Raw genomic sequence first — 12,644 nt, 5'->3', positions numbered from 1 at the left:
GTAGCTTATATGTCAGTTTTGCCAGTTCTGCATAGTCCATCAATTTTTCTTGCCATGATTCTTTAGTTGGGGTTTCTTCAGTCTTCCATCCTTGTGCTACCAGAACTCTCGCAACCGTTGTCGCATACGTGAAGATGTTTTTCAACTTTTTTGGCAGGTCTTTCCCTACAATCCCCAACAAAAATGCCTCGGGGGAAAAATACAACTTTTGAGCTGTCTGACCGCAAAATGGCAGCTGGACGTTCAGTTCTGGTGACTGTAACCCTGGTTTAAGGAGCCATTTGGCGTCTAGCTTATATAGCTGAGTTTCTAACACTGGTCCAACCCCCTGCCATGGAAGGTCATGTGCAAGGGAACACGGACTGAAAGAGTAAGGCAAGGCCATGCATAGGATTTGAAGCAGCAGTGGAGAACGGATGGTTTGCTGGCCTCAGTGTTTGCTGGACTGCAGTTTCTGCCCTCTCTGGCCAGAAGCCATTGTGATGGGAGCTGGAATCCAGCCACATTTGGAGGACCATAGGTTCCCCACCCCTGCCTTAAAGGAGAGGAGAAGCACTTTGTGTTGAGGATAACGTTCACAAGTGGGAGAGAGAAGCTTCTCTTTTTTTTAAAAAAAAAAATATTTTTATTAAGTTTCTTACAGATATAACACATATCACAACAAAAGAAAAACAGAAAAAAACAAAAGAAAAAAGACAAGATCACAAATATAAACAAAAAATAAAATAAAAACAAGGTACCTAAATACCTAAACAACCTAAACACATAAACAACACAAATGAATTAATTATTTAAACTTCTAACCTCATAAACATATTTTGGGCTTCCTCTGAGCCCTCCCATCTGAATTTCCTTGTAATTAAAATGTAGCAGTTTTCTGGTATCATTTTTTAAAAACACAGTATTCCAATTAAAATAAAATTTCTTAACTTTCCTTTAGGTTCTAAATCTTATTTATTTATTTAATTTAATTTAATCCTAGGCCTATTCTGGTACTTTCAAGTAATTTCTAAATTTTAATATCGCAGTATTTATTCAAATAGTCCTTAAATTTCTTCCACTCTTTTTGGTAATCCTCTTCTTTTTGGTCGCGGATTCTTCCAGTAAGGACAGCCAGCTCCACATATTCCATCATTTTCACCTGGAGGGGAAGCTTCTCTTGACCAACCCTCTAAATCCATCAGCGGGCAACAGAAAGAACAAATGTGGATCTTTTTCTCTTTTTTTAGTGTGAAAGAACTGAGAAGGTGATCAAAATCCAGAGAAGGCTGTTAAAGATTGTGGCCTGTCATCCTGCAGACGTGTCTTAAGTTACGGTTCTGTTTCTGTTTTTTTTTAATAGATGATCTCCTTGATAGAAAGCAACTCTGTGCTAATCGTGCGTGGATCTACCGGTAGCGGCAAAAGCACTCAGCTTCCACAGTTTGTTTTGGACCACTGTGTGCAGCGCTCCACCTACTGCAACATCGTAGTGACTCAGCCTAGGAAAATTGGTGCCAGCAGTATTGCGAGGTGGATTAGTAAGCAGCGGGCGTGGCCCCTGGGGGAACTTGTGGGCTACCAGGTACAGTGGCGTGTTCACCCAACGTTAAAGCGCGTGTTGTGTAAAGAACCCACCTGAATCTCTCTTTTCACTTTCTTCCCTCTTGGAATTGGAGGGGCCAAATCATCTGATTCTTAGACGGCCTTTGTTGTGCGCTGAAATAGAGGTTTAGTCGAATCCCAGTCTCCTGTGCAGAAAAGGCATTTGCCGTCCTGCTGCAGGTCTGTGGCTCAAGTTTCTCTAATGAATGACCACCAATTTTAGGTGTTTGCAGAAATTTAATACCTTGTTGCTTGTTCTTCTGAGGACATTTCTGTTCCAGAACAGCTTCTTTTTCATTATGCTCAGGTGACACTTGGGACAAACAAGGGTGCATTATAGAGCGCCTTTCATACCAGCCCTTCCTGTGCGTGGGAACCATTTCAACCAAAATTCGTTGACTGCCACAAATGTTTTCATGATACGTGTTTGAAGCAAAATGTGTGGTGTTTATATTTTTCAATGGTTTTTAGGTTGGTTTAGAAAAAGTTGCATCCAAGGACACGAGGCTGATTTATATGACGACGGGAGTTCTCCTTCAGAAAATAGTGGGGTCCAAAAGCCTTTCAGAGTTCACCCACGTCTTCATAGATGAAGTAAGTTGAAGGAAGATAAAAGATTGCACCAGGGCTGCTTATTGTAGGAAATGTTTCCATTGGGCTCTTAACCTCACACCTTCTGCATGAGAATAGCGCTTGGATGCCTGTAATATGTGCGTTCATCATTGAGAGCTGCCAGGTTGGTGTATCAGGGGCCAGGGCCTTCTCTGTGGTGGCACCATATCTTTGGAGTGCACTCCCCATTGGAAATGCAGATCATTGTCATCAAATTTATTACGAGTAAAACATACTACAACGACATAAATAGGGTGGTCCCTGAGAACACCCAATGGCCTGGGTAAAAAGGTACTTCTTCAGCACTGAAAGCTGTATAGCAAAGAAGCAAGGCTCACCCCTGTGTAGAGGGAATTTTACAACTTGGGAGCTGCTGCAGAGATTGCGCTTTCCTGGGCTGCTGCTGCCACCACTCTCAACTTCCGAGTGTGGTGGAACGGTACCAATAGGGCCACACTGCTATTCTTAACACCTGGGAGGGTCTGTAGGGTCAGGATTTCAGGCCTAAGTTGTTTAGGGTTTTAAACACTAATGTGAGCACCTTGAATTGGGCTGGGAAATGAAATGGCAGCCAATGCAGTTTCTTTAGGAGTGAGGTGGGTCCTAAATCACATCCCAACCAGTAATCTGGCTGCTGCATTTTTTGCCTTTAGCCTGTTTTATTTTCCTTTCGTACTTTGAACCGGTTCATGGTCAAATGATAACTCTGCACCTTTTTAGCTGCAACCAGGAAAGATGGGGTGAGAGAGGAAGAGAAATGTGCATGCCAGGGTTACCCTTCTGATCTCCTGACAACTAATAATAATAATAATTTTTATTTGCACCCCGCCCTCCCCTGCCAAGGCCGGGCTCAGGGCGGCTAACAAGCAATAATAAAAACAAGTTGAATGAATACAACTTAAAAACAAGATTAAAATACAACATTAAAATCTTGAAACATTAAAATATTAAAATGCAGCCTCATCACAGGAGGAGAAAGGAAAAAGAAAAAAGAAAGAGGGGGAGGGAATCAAATTGGCTCCAAGCCAAAGGCCAGGCGAACAACTCTGTCTTACAGGCCCTGCGGAAAGAAATCAGATCCTGCAGGGCCCTGGTCTCATGAGACAGAGCGCTCCACCAGGCCGGAGCCAGAGTTGAAAAGGCCCTGGCTCTGGTTGAAGCTAATCTAACTTCCACTAGGGTGTTGCTATTTATGAACCTTGAGGCTCTCCGTGGGGCATACCAGGAGAGGCGGTCCCATAGGTACGAGGGTCCTAGGCCGTGGTGGGGAGAATTAGCTAGGGAGAATGCTGATCTCTGAGCTCAGTGCAGCTCTAAAGTTCACTTCACTCGTGTTAAGCCCTCTCATCGCTGTGACCCCCTTCAGGTGCACGAGCGTACTGAAGAGATGGATTTCTTACTGCTGGTGGTCCGTAAACTGTTGCGCACCAATTCGCGATTTGTGAAGGTAAATTTAAACTACAAGTTAATGCATTCTGAAAAGGCAAGATCAGCTTATCATAATTCTGTGGCATGGAAATAATCTCCTAATACTGTGATGCTGGCTTTTTGGTGTTAGGGGTGTCGTGTAACAGCCTACCAGGCTCTCAAAGTAGTGACAGAGTAGGACTTAGACATCAGCATACAGGGACAAAGGACATCTTGATTGCGTCACAAACAGCTCTATCCTGAGATATCTGGTTGCTTTTGAAAGTCAATTAAGGCCCACCCTGCCACTTGCACACGTTCTCTTTCCACCCCCACCGCCCAGTCCTGCGCCTTCCAGGTTCCCTTGTTGTTCCTTTCACCAATGCCATCTGCTGCCAGCTATCACTCGTTCTCCAGCTGAAAAGGGCATCACAGCTGAACCCAGCCCATTCAAAGCCAGGAAACGCAGCTGGGAATGCCCCGGAGCGATCCCTGCACGTCGGGGCTGGCGAGTTTTCAGCTGGAGTGCATCATGGTTGGGCATTCTGTTTCCCCTGGAATAATTTCCTCTGGGAGCATCTACAGACTTCAGAGTACTCCTTGTGCATTTGCGATCTTTTCCGGCTCAACCCTCTGTTCATAGAATAGCGATAATGAAACCTGATCCCAACAGTTTCGCTGTTGGATGAAAAGGCCGCAAAGTGGTGGAAAGCATTGATGTGCTGCGTAAATAACTATTGAAAAGCATGCCATCTCTTCTGAGAAGTTTAGCAGGCTTCCACGGCTGTTTCAGGCATCCAACAGTGATGGGTAGCTGATGCAGCCTTTCCCTGATTGGGGGACCTCTGGAAGTTTTGGACTACAAATACAACAGCTGTGTTGGCTGGGGCTGATAGGAGTTGCAGTGCAAAGCATTCAGAGGTTGGGAGAGGCTGTTGTAGTAGACAGAGGCACAACGAAGGCAGCTATAGGAGGATAAGGCTATATCCTACCTCCACTGTTGGAAACGGTTGAGGTTGTTGATCGCATCTGTCTGTCTCAAGAGACAATGGATTGAGCCTCTGAAGGTGGTCAAACTGCTGTGTTAGCAGCACCGGCGTGACCTCTCCAGGGTTCAAACCTGGGCAGTGTATATGGAGGTCCTGGGCTGCCCAGACGACAAGCCCCCTCTCAGCCTCGTTCCAACCCCCTTCTGCCCACTCTGCTGCAGTACAGGATCATGTTTGCATTAACCAGCATTGATATGTTCTGTTGCTACTTGCAACGTTTACAAAGAATAAGGAAATAACATTGGAGGCGCATATTATAGTGGGGGAAGTATGTATCGGAGGATCGCCAAAACATGTGCCATCAGGACACAACCTCATCAAAGCTGGAAGTCAGGTCCTTCATTATTCAGATTTAGAAATTCCCCACATTACTTTCTCAGGCATGCACTCTTGGGTTGGGGCAACTGGCTAAAATGTTTTAAACAGTTCTAATTTTTGTTCTTCTGATTTGTTTTTTTGTTGGGTCGATGTTGGTTAAATGTTTAGTTGTGATTGGCGGTTATTTTAATTTGGGTATAACAGCAAATTGTTTATTATTGTTATTTGTTTCTATTGATTGGTTGGTTGGTTTGTTGCTCGTATAGGATATTTTGTTTTTTAATGTTTGATGCTTTGTTGTGTTTTTATTTATGTTGTAAGCCGCCCATCATTATTATTATTATTTATGTAGTAAGCTGCCTATTATTATTATTATTATTATTATTATTATTATTATTATTATTATCATTGATGTGGTCCAAAGGAAATCAGGGCAAGACATTTGGCACCAGCTTGGCTGCAGGAGTTGCCAGAAGGAGGCATACAAGGCACCATCCAACCGCCTTAGGGACTCCACTCTGGATTTGTGTAGGGTTTACTCCTTAACCTTTCCTTCTCCTGAAGATATACCTGCCACAAGGCAGTGGAGGTTTAGGACCAGAGTTTTCCTTCTCTTAGATGGGCTACCTTCCCAGGTTGACGAGCCCCATCTGCCCCTCCCTTCTTTCTACAGCACATGCAGAAACCTCCTTCTTAACTGGCAGTAAGCCTCTAAATACTAATTGCTGGGAATTGCAATTGAGCAGTCCTACTTGGGTGGTTCTCCCACTGGCAAACCAGATGCCTCTGGGAACCAGGATGCTGGACTAGAGAGGCCACTGGCAGGGCTGCTCTTACGTTTTGAGGCCTGATCGTGCTGATGACGAACCCTAGAAATGACATTTACACAGAGGGGATCTCATGACACTAGCAGAATGACATTTGGAAGCAGCCCCCCCTCCGACTCAGATTTTGTGACACTTCGTATCTATTAACGAGAGACACGTGTTTTGCAGCTATATTATGCCCCAAGGGTTTTTAATCTTCCTATTGTGCACATTGAGTAAACACGTTGTGCTTTTTTCTTGTATGGACAAGATGTAGTCAGTGTCTGAAACTATACCTACATCTCTTCAAAATGCAAACAGCTTTTTATTATTATTTATTATTATTATTTATTAAATTCCATAGCACCCTTTATCTGAGGAACACATGGCAGTTTACAAAATAAAAACATAAAAATACATAACATAGTAACAATACCACCACCCAAAAAAATTCAGTACACAGTAGGAATTCAAGCTGTGAAGCTTCTGAAGCTCATTTTCATACTCCCCCCTTTCCACAGGTAATTCTGATGTCTGCGACAATCAACTGCCAAGAGTTTGCCGACTATTTTGCTATCCCAGTCCGCAACAGGCTGTATCCGGCATATGTGTTTGAAGTAGAAGGCAAGCCTCACGCTATTGAAGAGTATTACCTCGACGACCTGAGGCCTATTCTCAGTCATATCAGGGTATGGAAAACAACTGGCTTTGGTCTCTCTGTCTAGAATAACTTTGGGGGTATTAAGGGTAAGGAGATGGGCTTAAAACCCCAAGAAATTCCCCCTCTCCTTTTTCTGGCATATGCATAGTAGCTTCAGGAGGTAAGAAAGGAAGAGGTTTAAAGTAGAGATTCTCCCCCTCCCACCCTAACATAACATCTTCCTTTTAAACCAGGTTTCAGATTCTGCATTGTCAGTGTAATGTGATCTAATGAGTGAATCCCGCCGAAGCATTGATTTAATGGTTTCAGACTTAATTCAGTGGAGAGGGGAAGGGGCCTGTGGGAGAGAAGAAAATTAATTGGCTGTACACTCCAGGCAGGCGTATCTTTTAATAAGCAAGAGTGCCAATCAAAGGCAAACTCATAGACTCCTGCAGTCATCGAAGTCCCGATACACAGAACAAAGAGTATCTGTCCTGTTATAACAATGTCCCGTCAGCATTCATGTATTTGACAGCAGTGTGTTGGCAACACCCATGGACAGAACAGGGAGGGAGGCTTATATAATCTTTCTGGATGTTTGTGAAAGATTCCTGGTGATGCGTGGCAAGTAAGAGAGTCAGGAAAGTTGACTAGAAAGTCTCTCCCTATCAGGTCAGATCAAGGTTTCTTTAGTGTGTGGTTGGACACAAAATGTGTGTAGTTTTTTGCGGGGGGGGGGGGGCGGGGATTTGCAACTGGGAAGCTGATAATGCGCAATTTGGAAAAAAAAACCTGTGAGGGATTAGGCACAATTAGGTGTTACATGTTTATCAATCACTTAAATGACAAGCAATGTCAGGGGTAGCAGGCACAAAAATTATATAAGGGTAGAACATACAGTTTTCCATATTTAAAAGAAACAGCCCAAACCGTATTTAAAAACAACAACATTTTTTCTTTGGCTGGAACCTCTTCTTCACATTTACCTTTCAGCAGGTAACACTTTGTCACCTTCTTCATAAAGTTATCCTGGTTTTGCACCTGTTAGTTGCTGATTTAAGGCAGATAGTCAGTGTATAGTAGACTATACACTGACTATCTCCACCCCCCCCCCTTTTTTAAAGTCTGACAGAGAATTTGTGCAATTGGAAAATCTGCTTTTTAAAAACTTCCAGGATTGGATCTGTCAGATGTGTTACTGCTTCTGTCAATTAGGTTTCCTAGCCATTTGATTTCAAGCCCGACACCTTCATGTGTATGGGAAAGGGGCTGCTTTAGGATCCTGGCTCCTCTACCCCAACCTTCTGAAAAGATTGTACAGCTTTAATCCTCCCATTATTGCTACTGTATTTCCTCCCCCTCTTCTCACTCCCCCTTCTGCCCTTCCTGGCTTACGGCCCTTCTTCTTTGCTTAGTAGGGAGGAACAAATAGGATGGTACAGGCGGTTGTGTTTTGTACCTTTAGGGCAGCTCTGAAGCAGCTTTGATAATAGCGGTGGAGCCCTTTTGGAGTTTTCCTAGGAGAAAAGGCACCAAGCTTTGTTTGCTATTTTATGAAGGCTTTTGCTTTTTTTATTTATTTTGAAAAAGCTGACAGCTATGGGTGGTATCGAACACTTTGGATCTGCTGATGCAGGGCACTTGAGCTAGCGGCCTCCAGCCCACCCTCAAAATCAGCCCCAGAGGGTTGGGCACATACCAAAATATTCCAACTGAGAAACAACTCTGTCCCTGTGGAGATGGCAATCTGGAAACAGTGGCTCATATTCTCCTGTCCTGTCCCCTTTATAAAGATCTGAGGAATGAGATCATCACCCCACTCCTACTTACCTGGATAGCTGGATAGCTGAGCCTGGATAGCTCAGTTGGTTAGACCATGGTGCTGATAACGCCAAGGTTGCAGGTTCGATCCCTGTATGGACCAGCTGCATATTCCTGCATTGCAGGAGGTTGGACTAGATGATCCTCAGGGTCCCTTCCAACTCTACAGTTCTATGATTCTATACCATTCCAGGCCACCCATCTGCGGCCACATTGTTCTTTCTCTTATCAGATCAAAATGATCAGACAACAGCAAAGGTTGCTAGGTTTATCGAGGGTGCAATGAGATTAAGGGCCACTATCTGAACAATAATCTTGACCATTTGATTGTCCTTCTACCAATTGTTGTCTTTTTAATTGTATATATTGCTTGTTTTATGTTGCTATGGCCATTGGCTAATGCAAATAAAGTTTTTTTAAAAAAAAAACTCTGGAGAAGCATTTTGGAAAGAGAGTAAGTGCTGCATTGGATGCAATTCTACGTAATGGGTTGGATGCCAGTTGGAAACTGGTGTTGTGGCCTCACAGTCAGAGAAGGTGGGTCCAAGGATACTCAGCCTCCAACTGGGGAATCGGATTAGGCTTCTCATGCTGATGTGTTGAGAACCAACAGAGTTGAGGGCTGGTGGTCTGGAACCTACACAGATGCTTGTCCTCTGAGCCTGACTCATCACACAAATCGGCTACCTGTTCTGCCCAGTGATGCAGGGAACAGAAGGAGGGACCAGCTGGTTGGCCCTTTAAGAACCACAGTCTCTCCCTTTACCTCTGGCCTGTGTCAGAGGTATGGGAGCTATCCATGGTGCTGCAACTACTAGCCTGGCTGGCTGCTGTGGAAATCTGGTACAGATGGGTTAGAACGGCTACAGCTTCTTCTTTCTGTGTTTTCATAAACATACACAAAGGCTTGGAGCCTGGTGCTACACTCCAGTGCATAGGCAGGTTCTGATGCTTGAGCAGAAAGCACCAGTTTTTAGAGCAGCCTTTCCCAACCTCGTGCCCACCTACCCCAGGCAGCTATGCCACTATAAATTTATGAATATGAGGAGGAATAGCATGGTTATTTATTATTTGTTACATTTCTGTATTATGGGAGTTGTAGATCGGAAGAGGTAAGGTTAGAATGATGCACAAATTTGGAATTCTTGTTTTCAGTGAAAATACTGCACCACATCCTTTCCTTATGTTTACAGGGTGCAGACCTACTTGCTTGTCATTGGTTACTCTGTACAAGGCTCCATTTTTAGTTTGTCTACATCTCGGTGCTTGAAACCCCCTCAACTACTTTTGCCAGTAGGAGAATGCTGTCCCCACTCAGGAATGCCTCTGGTCTGTGGGGGAGGGGGGGAGAATCCATTTTAAGAAATGCCCTGCTATTTGTATGCCACCTTTCCATAGTTAGAACCATACTCCTGCCTGGAAACCAATGTCCCCACTGTGGAAGGACGTGTGGATCCAGAATTGGCCTTCACAGTCACTTACGGACTCATTATGAAAACCGTGTTTATGGAAGACAATCGTACTCAGCTACGAGTGATCACCAAAGAAGAAGAAGAAGAAGAAGAAGAAGTTAGAACCATGCTCAAGGGGGCTTTCAACATGAAAAGATTTATGTAATCACAAAGCATGTCAAAAGTTTTATTTCTCTTATCTGAGGAGAGTTTTGTCATTTTCTTCCTTTAAAAAAAACCAAATTTACTTGTTTGCAAAATGTTCTATACCGTCAACATTAAGAAAAAGTGTCGTCGTATTGAGTAGCACAAAAATCAACAATAAAATTTCATCAGTAAAACCAAATGCAAAGCACATCACAAATCAGTAGATCGGATTATAATGCATCAACGTAACCTGGTGGGGGAAAGCCTGGGTGAACAGGCTTCCTTGCATGAATTGTTGTTGGATCCCAACAGCTGCTTTTCCTCAAGAGTAGAGCAACTTGGGAGTACTTTGGTTTTTAAAGGCAAAATAAATTATTTAAAATTCTCTTATTTTTTATTTCTGTGCTGGGCTCGTGAGAAGCCTGCATTGTGTTGGGTAAAGCTGTCTCTATCAGATTTGCTTCCAGTTTGAATGGGTCACTTCTGGCAGCCAGGGTACCACTTGTGGACTCTTGTATTTGTCAAACTGCAAACTTGCCTGGTAAAACGCCCTGGCAGCTCTTGTCTTCGGAGATAGCAAAAAAGAAAAAGAAAAAAGCGCTGAAGCTTCAGCAAGGTGAAAACTCAAGCTCTGAAAGCTACTGAAGCAGAGAAACTCAAACTGATGGCTTTTACATTCTAACAAGTAAGAAGGGAATAAGATAGAAGATGAAACGGCCTGTAGCCTTCATAAAATGGTTCACCAACCCATCCCGACCGTCCAGTCTCACTGCCTTAGGTGAAATATATGCAACTGTTCAAATGAAACTAACATCTTCACACAAGGATTTGGGTTAATGGTCACTGAGCAACAGGGTCAGGGAACCTCTCCAGATGTTGTGGATCTCAATTCTCATCATCCCTGACCATTAGCCATGCTCACGGGCTGGTGGCAGTTGGGGTCCAACGTCATTGGGAGGACTGCAGGTTCTTGGCAACATTATTTTTTTTGTTTGTTTGCTAACAGTCTAGCACACTTTATATTGTGATTGTTTGTTTCCAACATTGCAGGGGGTTGGATGACCCTTGGGGGAGGTCTCTCCCAACTCTGCAATTCTGTGTCCACATCTCTGTAGGACACCATGCATAGCGTGTGCTACGTGCGCCAAAAAAATTGTTCACCTCTTTTCTATCTCGGGAATGCCAAGTTTAGTACAGTGGTACCACTGAGCCTCTTGGGCTTGGCGATCGGAAGGTCGGCGGTTTGAATCCCTGCGACGGTGTGAGCTCCCGTTGCTCGGTCCCTACTCCTGCTAACCTAGCAGTTTGAAAGCACACCAGTGCAAATAGATAAATAGGTACCGCTCCGGCGGGAAGGTAAACGGCATTTCCGTGTGCTGCTCTGGTTCAGCAGACGCGGCTTAGTCATGCTGGCCACATGACCCAGAAGCTGTACGCCGGCTCCCTCGGCCAACAAAGCGAGATGAGCGCCGCAACCCCAGAGTCATCCGCAACTGGATCTAATGATCAGGGGTCCCTTTACCTTTACCTTATCTTGGTTGTCAAACTTAATCCGTTCTGGGAGTCTATTCGACTCCTGGAACCATTTGAAAACCAAGGCATAGCTTCTGATTGGCTGCCGGACTTTCCTGCACTCAGTTGGAAGCCACGTTGGACGTTTGGCTTCCAAAGAACATTCAAAAACCAGAACACTCAGCATTCAGGAGCCAAAACATACGAGTACCAAGGTGTTTGGGAATCATGGTACAGTTGTACATAAATGGAACTTGTAAAAACCAGCAAACTCTTTAAAAAGCATTGGTTCACTATCTGTCTACTTCTGTTACACAAAATTTTTAAATATGTTGATTAGCCAGGTTTCTCTGACCTTAGAAAATAATTCATTCTTTAGCCAAGGGGAACAAAGGCTGTTCACTCAGGTGGAATTGCATCTCCTTTTAGAAGACTTTCGGTTAATTAACATTGTGAATTAGGCTTTGAAAAATGTACTGATGGAAGATTTGTGTTGGCTGGGAATTGCAAGTTTCTTCATGTTCGCCTAAAAGCTCCTTTCTCATAAATAGACTACATCTTACCAAAGATTGAAGGAAGCAGCTTCTTTATGTTCCGCAATCCGGAGCAGAATGTGCCCATTTGTACTTCCTGCCTGTCAACTTTGGCACAACTGGGAAGAGAATAAAATCATACTAGTAGTCCTTCCACAGGAAAAGCAGCTGTGCTTGAAATGTATCAGGAATTCAGTTCATCATAAAATATTCTCTGTACCTGTTGGTTGCCTGCCTTCAGTATCTTGGTTGGGGAACAAATTGCCACCAGGGCTGTGTACACGCTATGCATTTAAGCACATTCCCCCCTCCCCCAAGAATATTGAGCAATGCAGTTTACCCATCACCAAATTATAATTCCCAACGACAGTTAAACTATACCAGCCTTATACGTAGACAGACCTCTTGGTCTATCTAGCTCTGCATTGCTTACACAGACTGGCAGCAGCTCTCCAGGATTCTCATAACATGGGGCGCCCCCCTCTACCTAGGAATGCTGGGAATTGAACCTGTGACCTTTTGCATGCAATGCAGGTGCTCCACCACCGAGCTGCCATCCTGCCTCACCTTGCTTTCTGTCTTACGTCTCTTCTGATTTCCTTCACTCATCCCTTCCATTCACAACACATGCCTGACCTTTTTTTTTTTCATTTGTAATTTTCAGTAGTTTTAAAGTCATTTTAACATTTCAAAACTCTACTTCCTTCCTCTTTCTGCGGTTAAATTTATATTTATCATTTCCTGCATATTCTGAATTAACT

The 12,644-nt window shown here is 43.8% G+C and overlaps 1 protein-coding gene across 1 annotated transcript in view; it reads left to right on the top strand.

Moving 5' to 3' along the window:
* TDRD9 (tudor domain containing 9) overlaps positions 1-12,644 on the top strand; it is an 86,976-nt gene that overhangs the window by 26,050 nt on the left and 48,282 nt on the right. Inside the window, exons 4-7 of the mRNA XM_081877093.1 lie at positions 1,343-1,564; positions 2,056-2,178; positions 3,563-3,643; positions 6,298-6,465. Of these exons, the coding sequence (XP_081733219.1) occupies positions 1,343-1,564; positions 2,056-2,178; positions 3,563-3,643; positions 6,298-6,465 (594 nt within the window). The remainder of the gene's footprint in view (positions 1-1,342; positions 1,565-2,055; positions 2,179-3,562; positions 3,644-6,297; positions 6,466-12,644) is intronic.

The sequence above is a fragment of the Podarcis erhardii genome (assembly GCF_964252035.2).
Source record: "Podarcis erhardii genome assembly, chromosome: 1".
NCBI lineage: Eukaryota > Metazoa > Chordata > Lepidosauria > Squamata > Lacertidae > Podarcis > Podarcis erhardii.
Note: the sequence above shows the minus strand (reverse complement) of the source record. Positions and strands in the feature narration are given on the sequence as shown.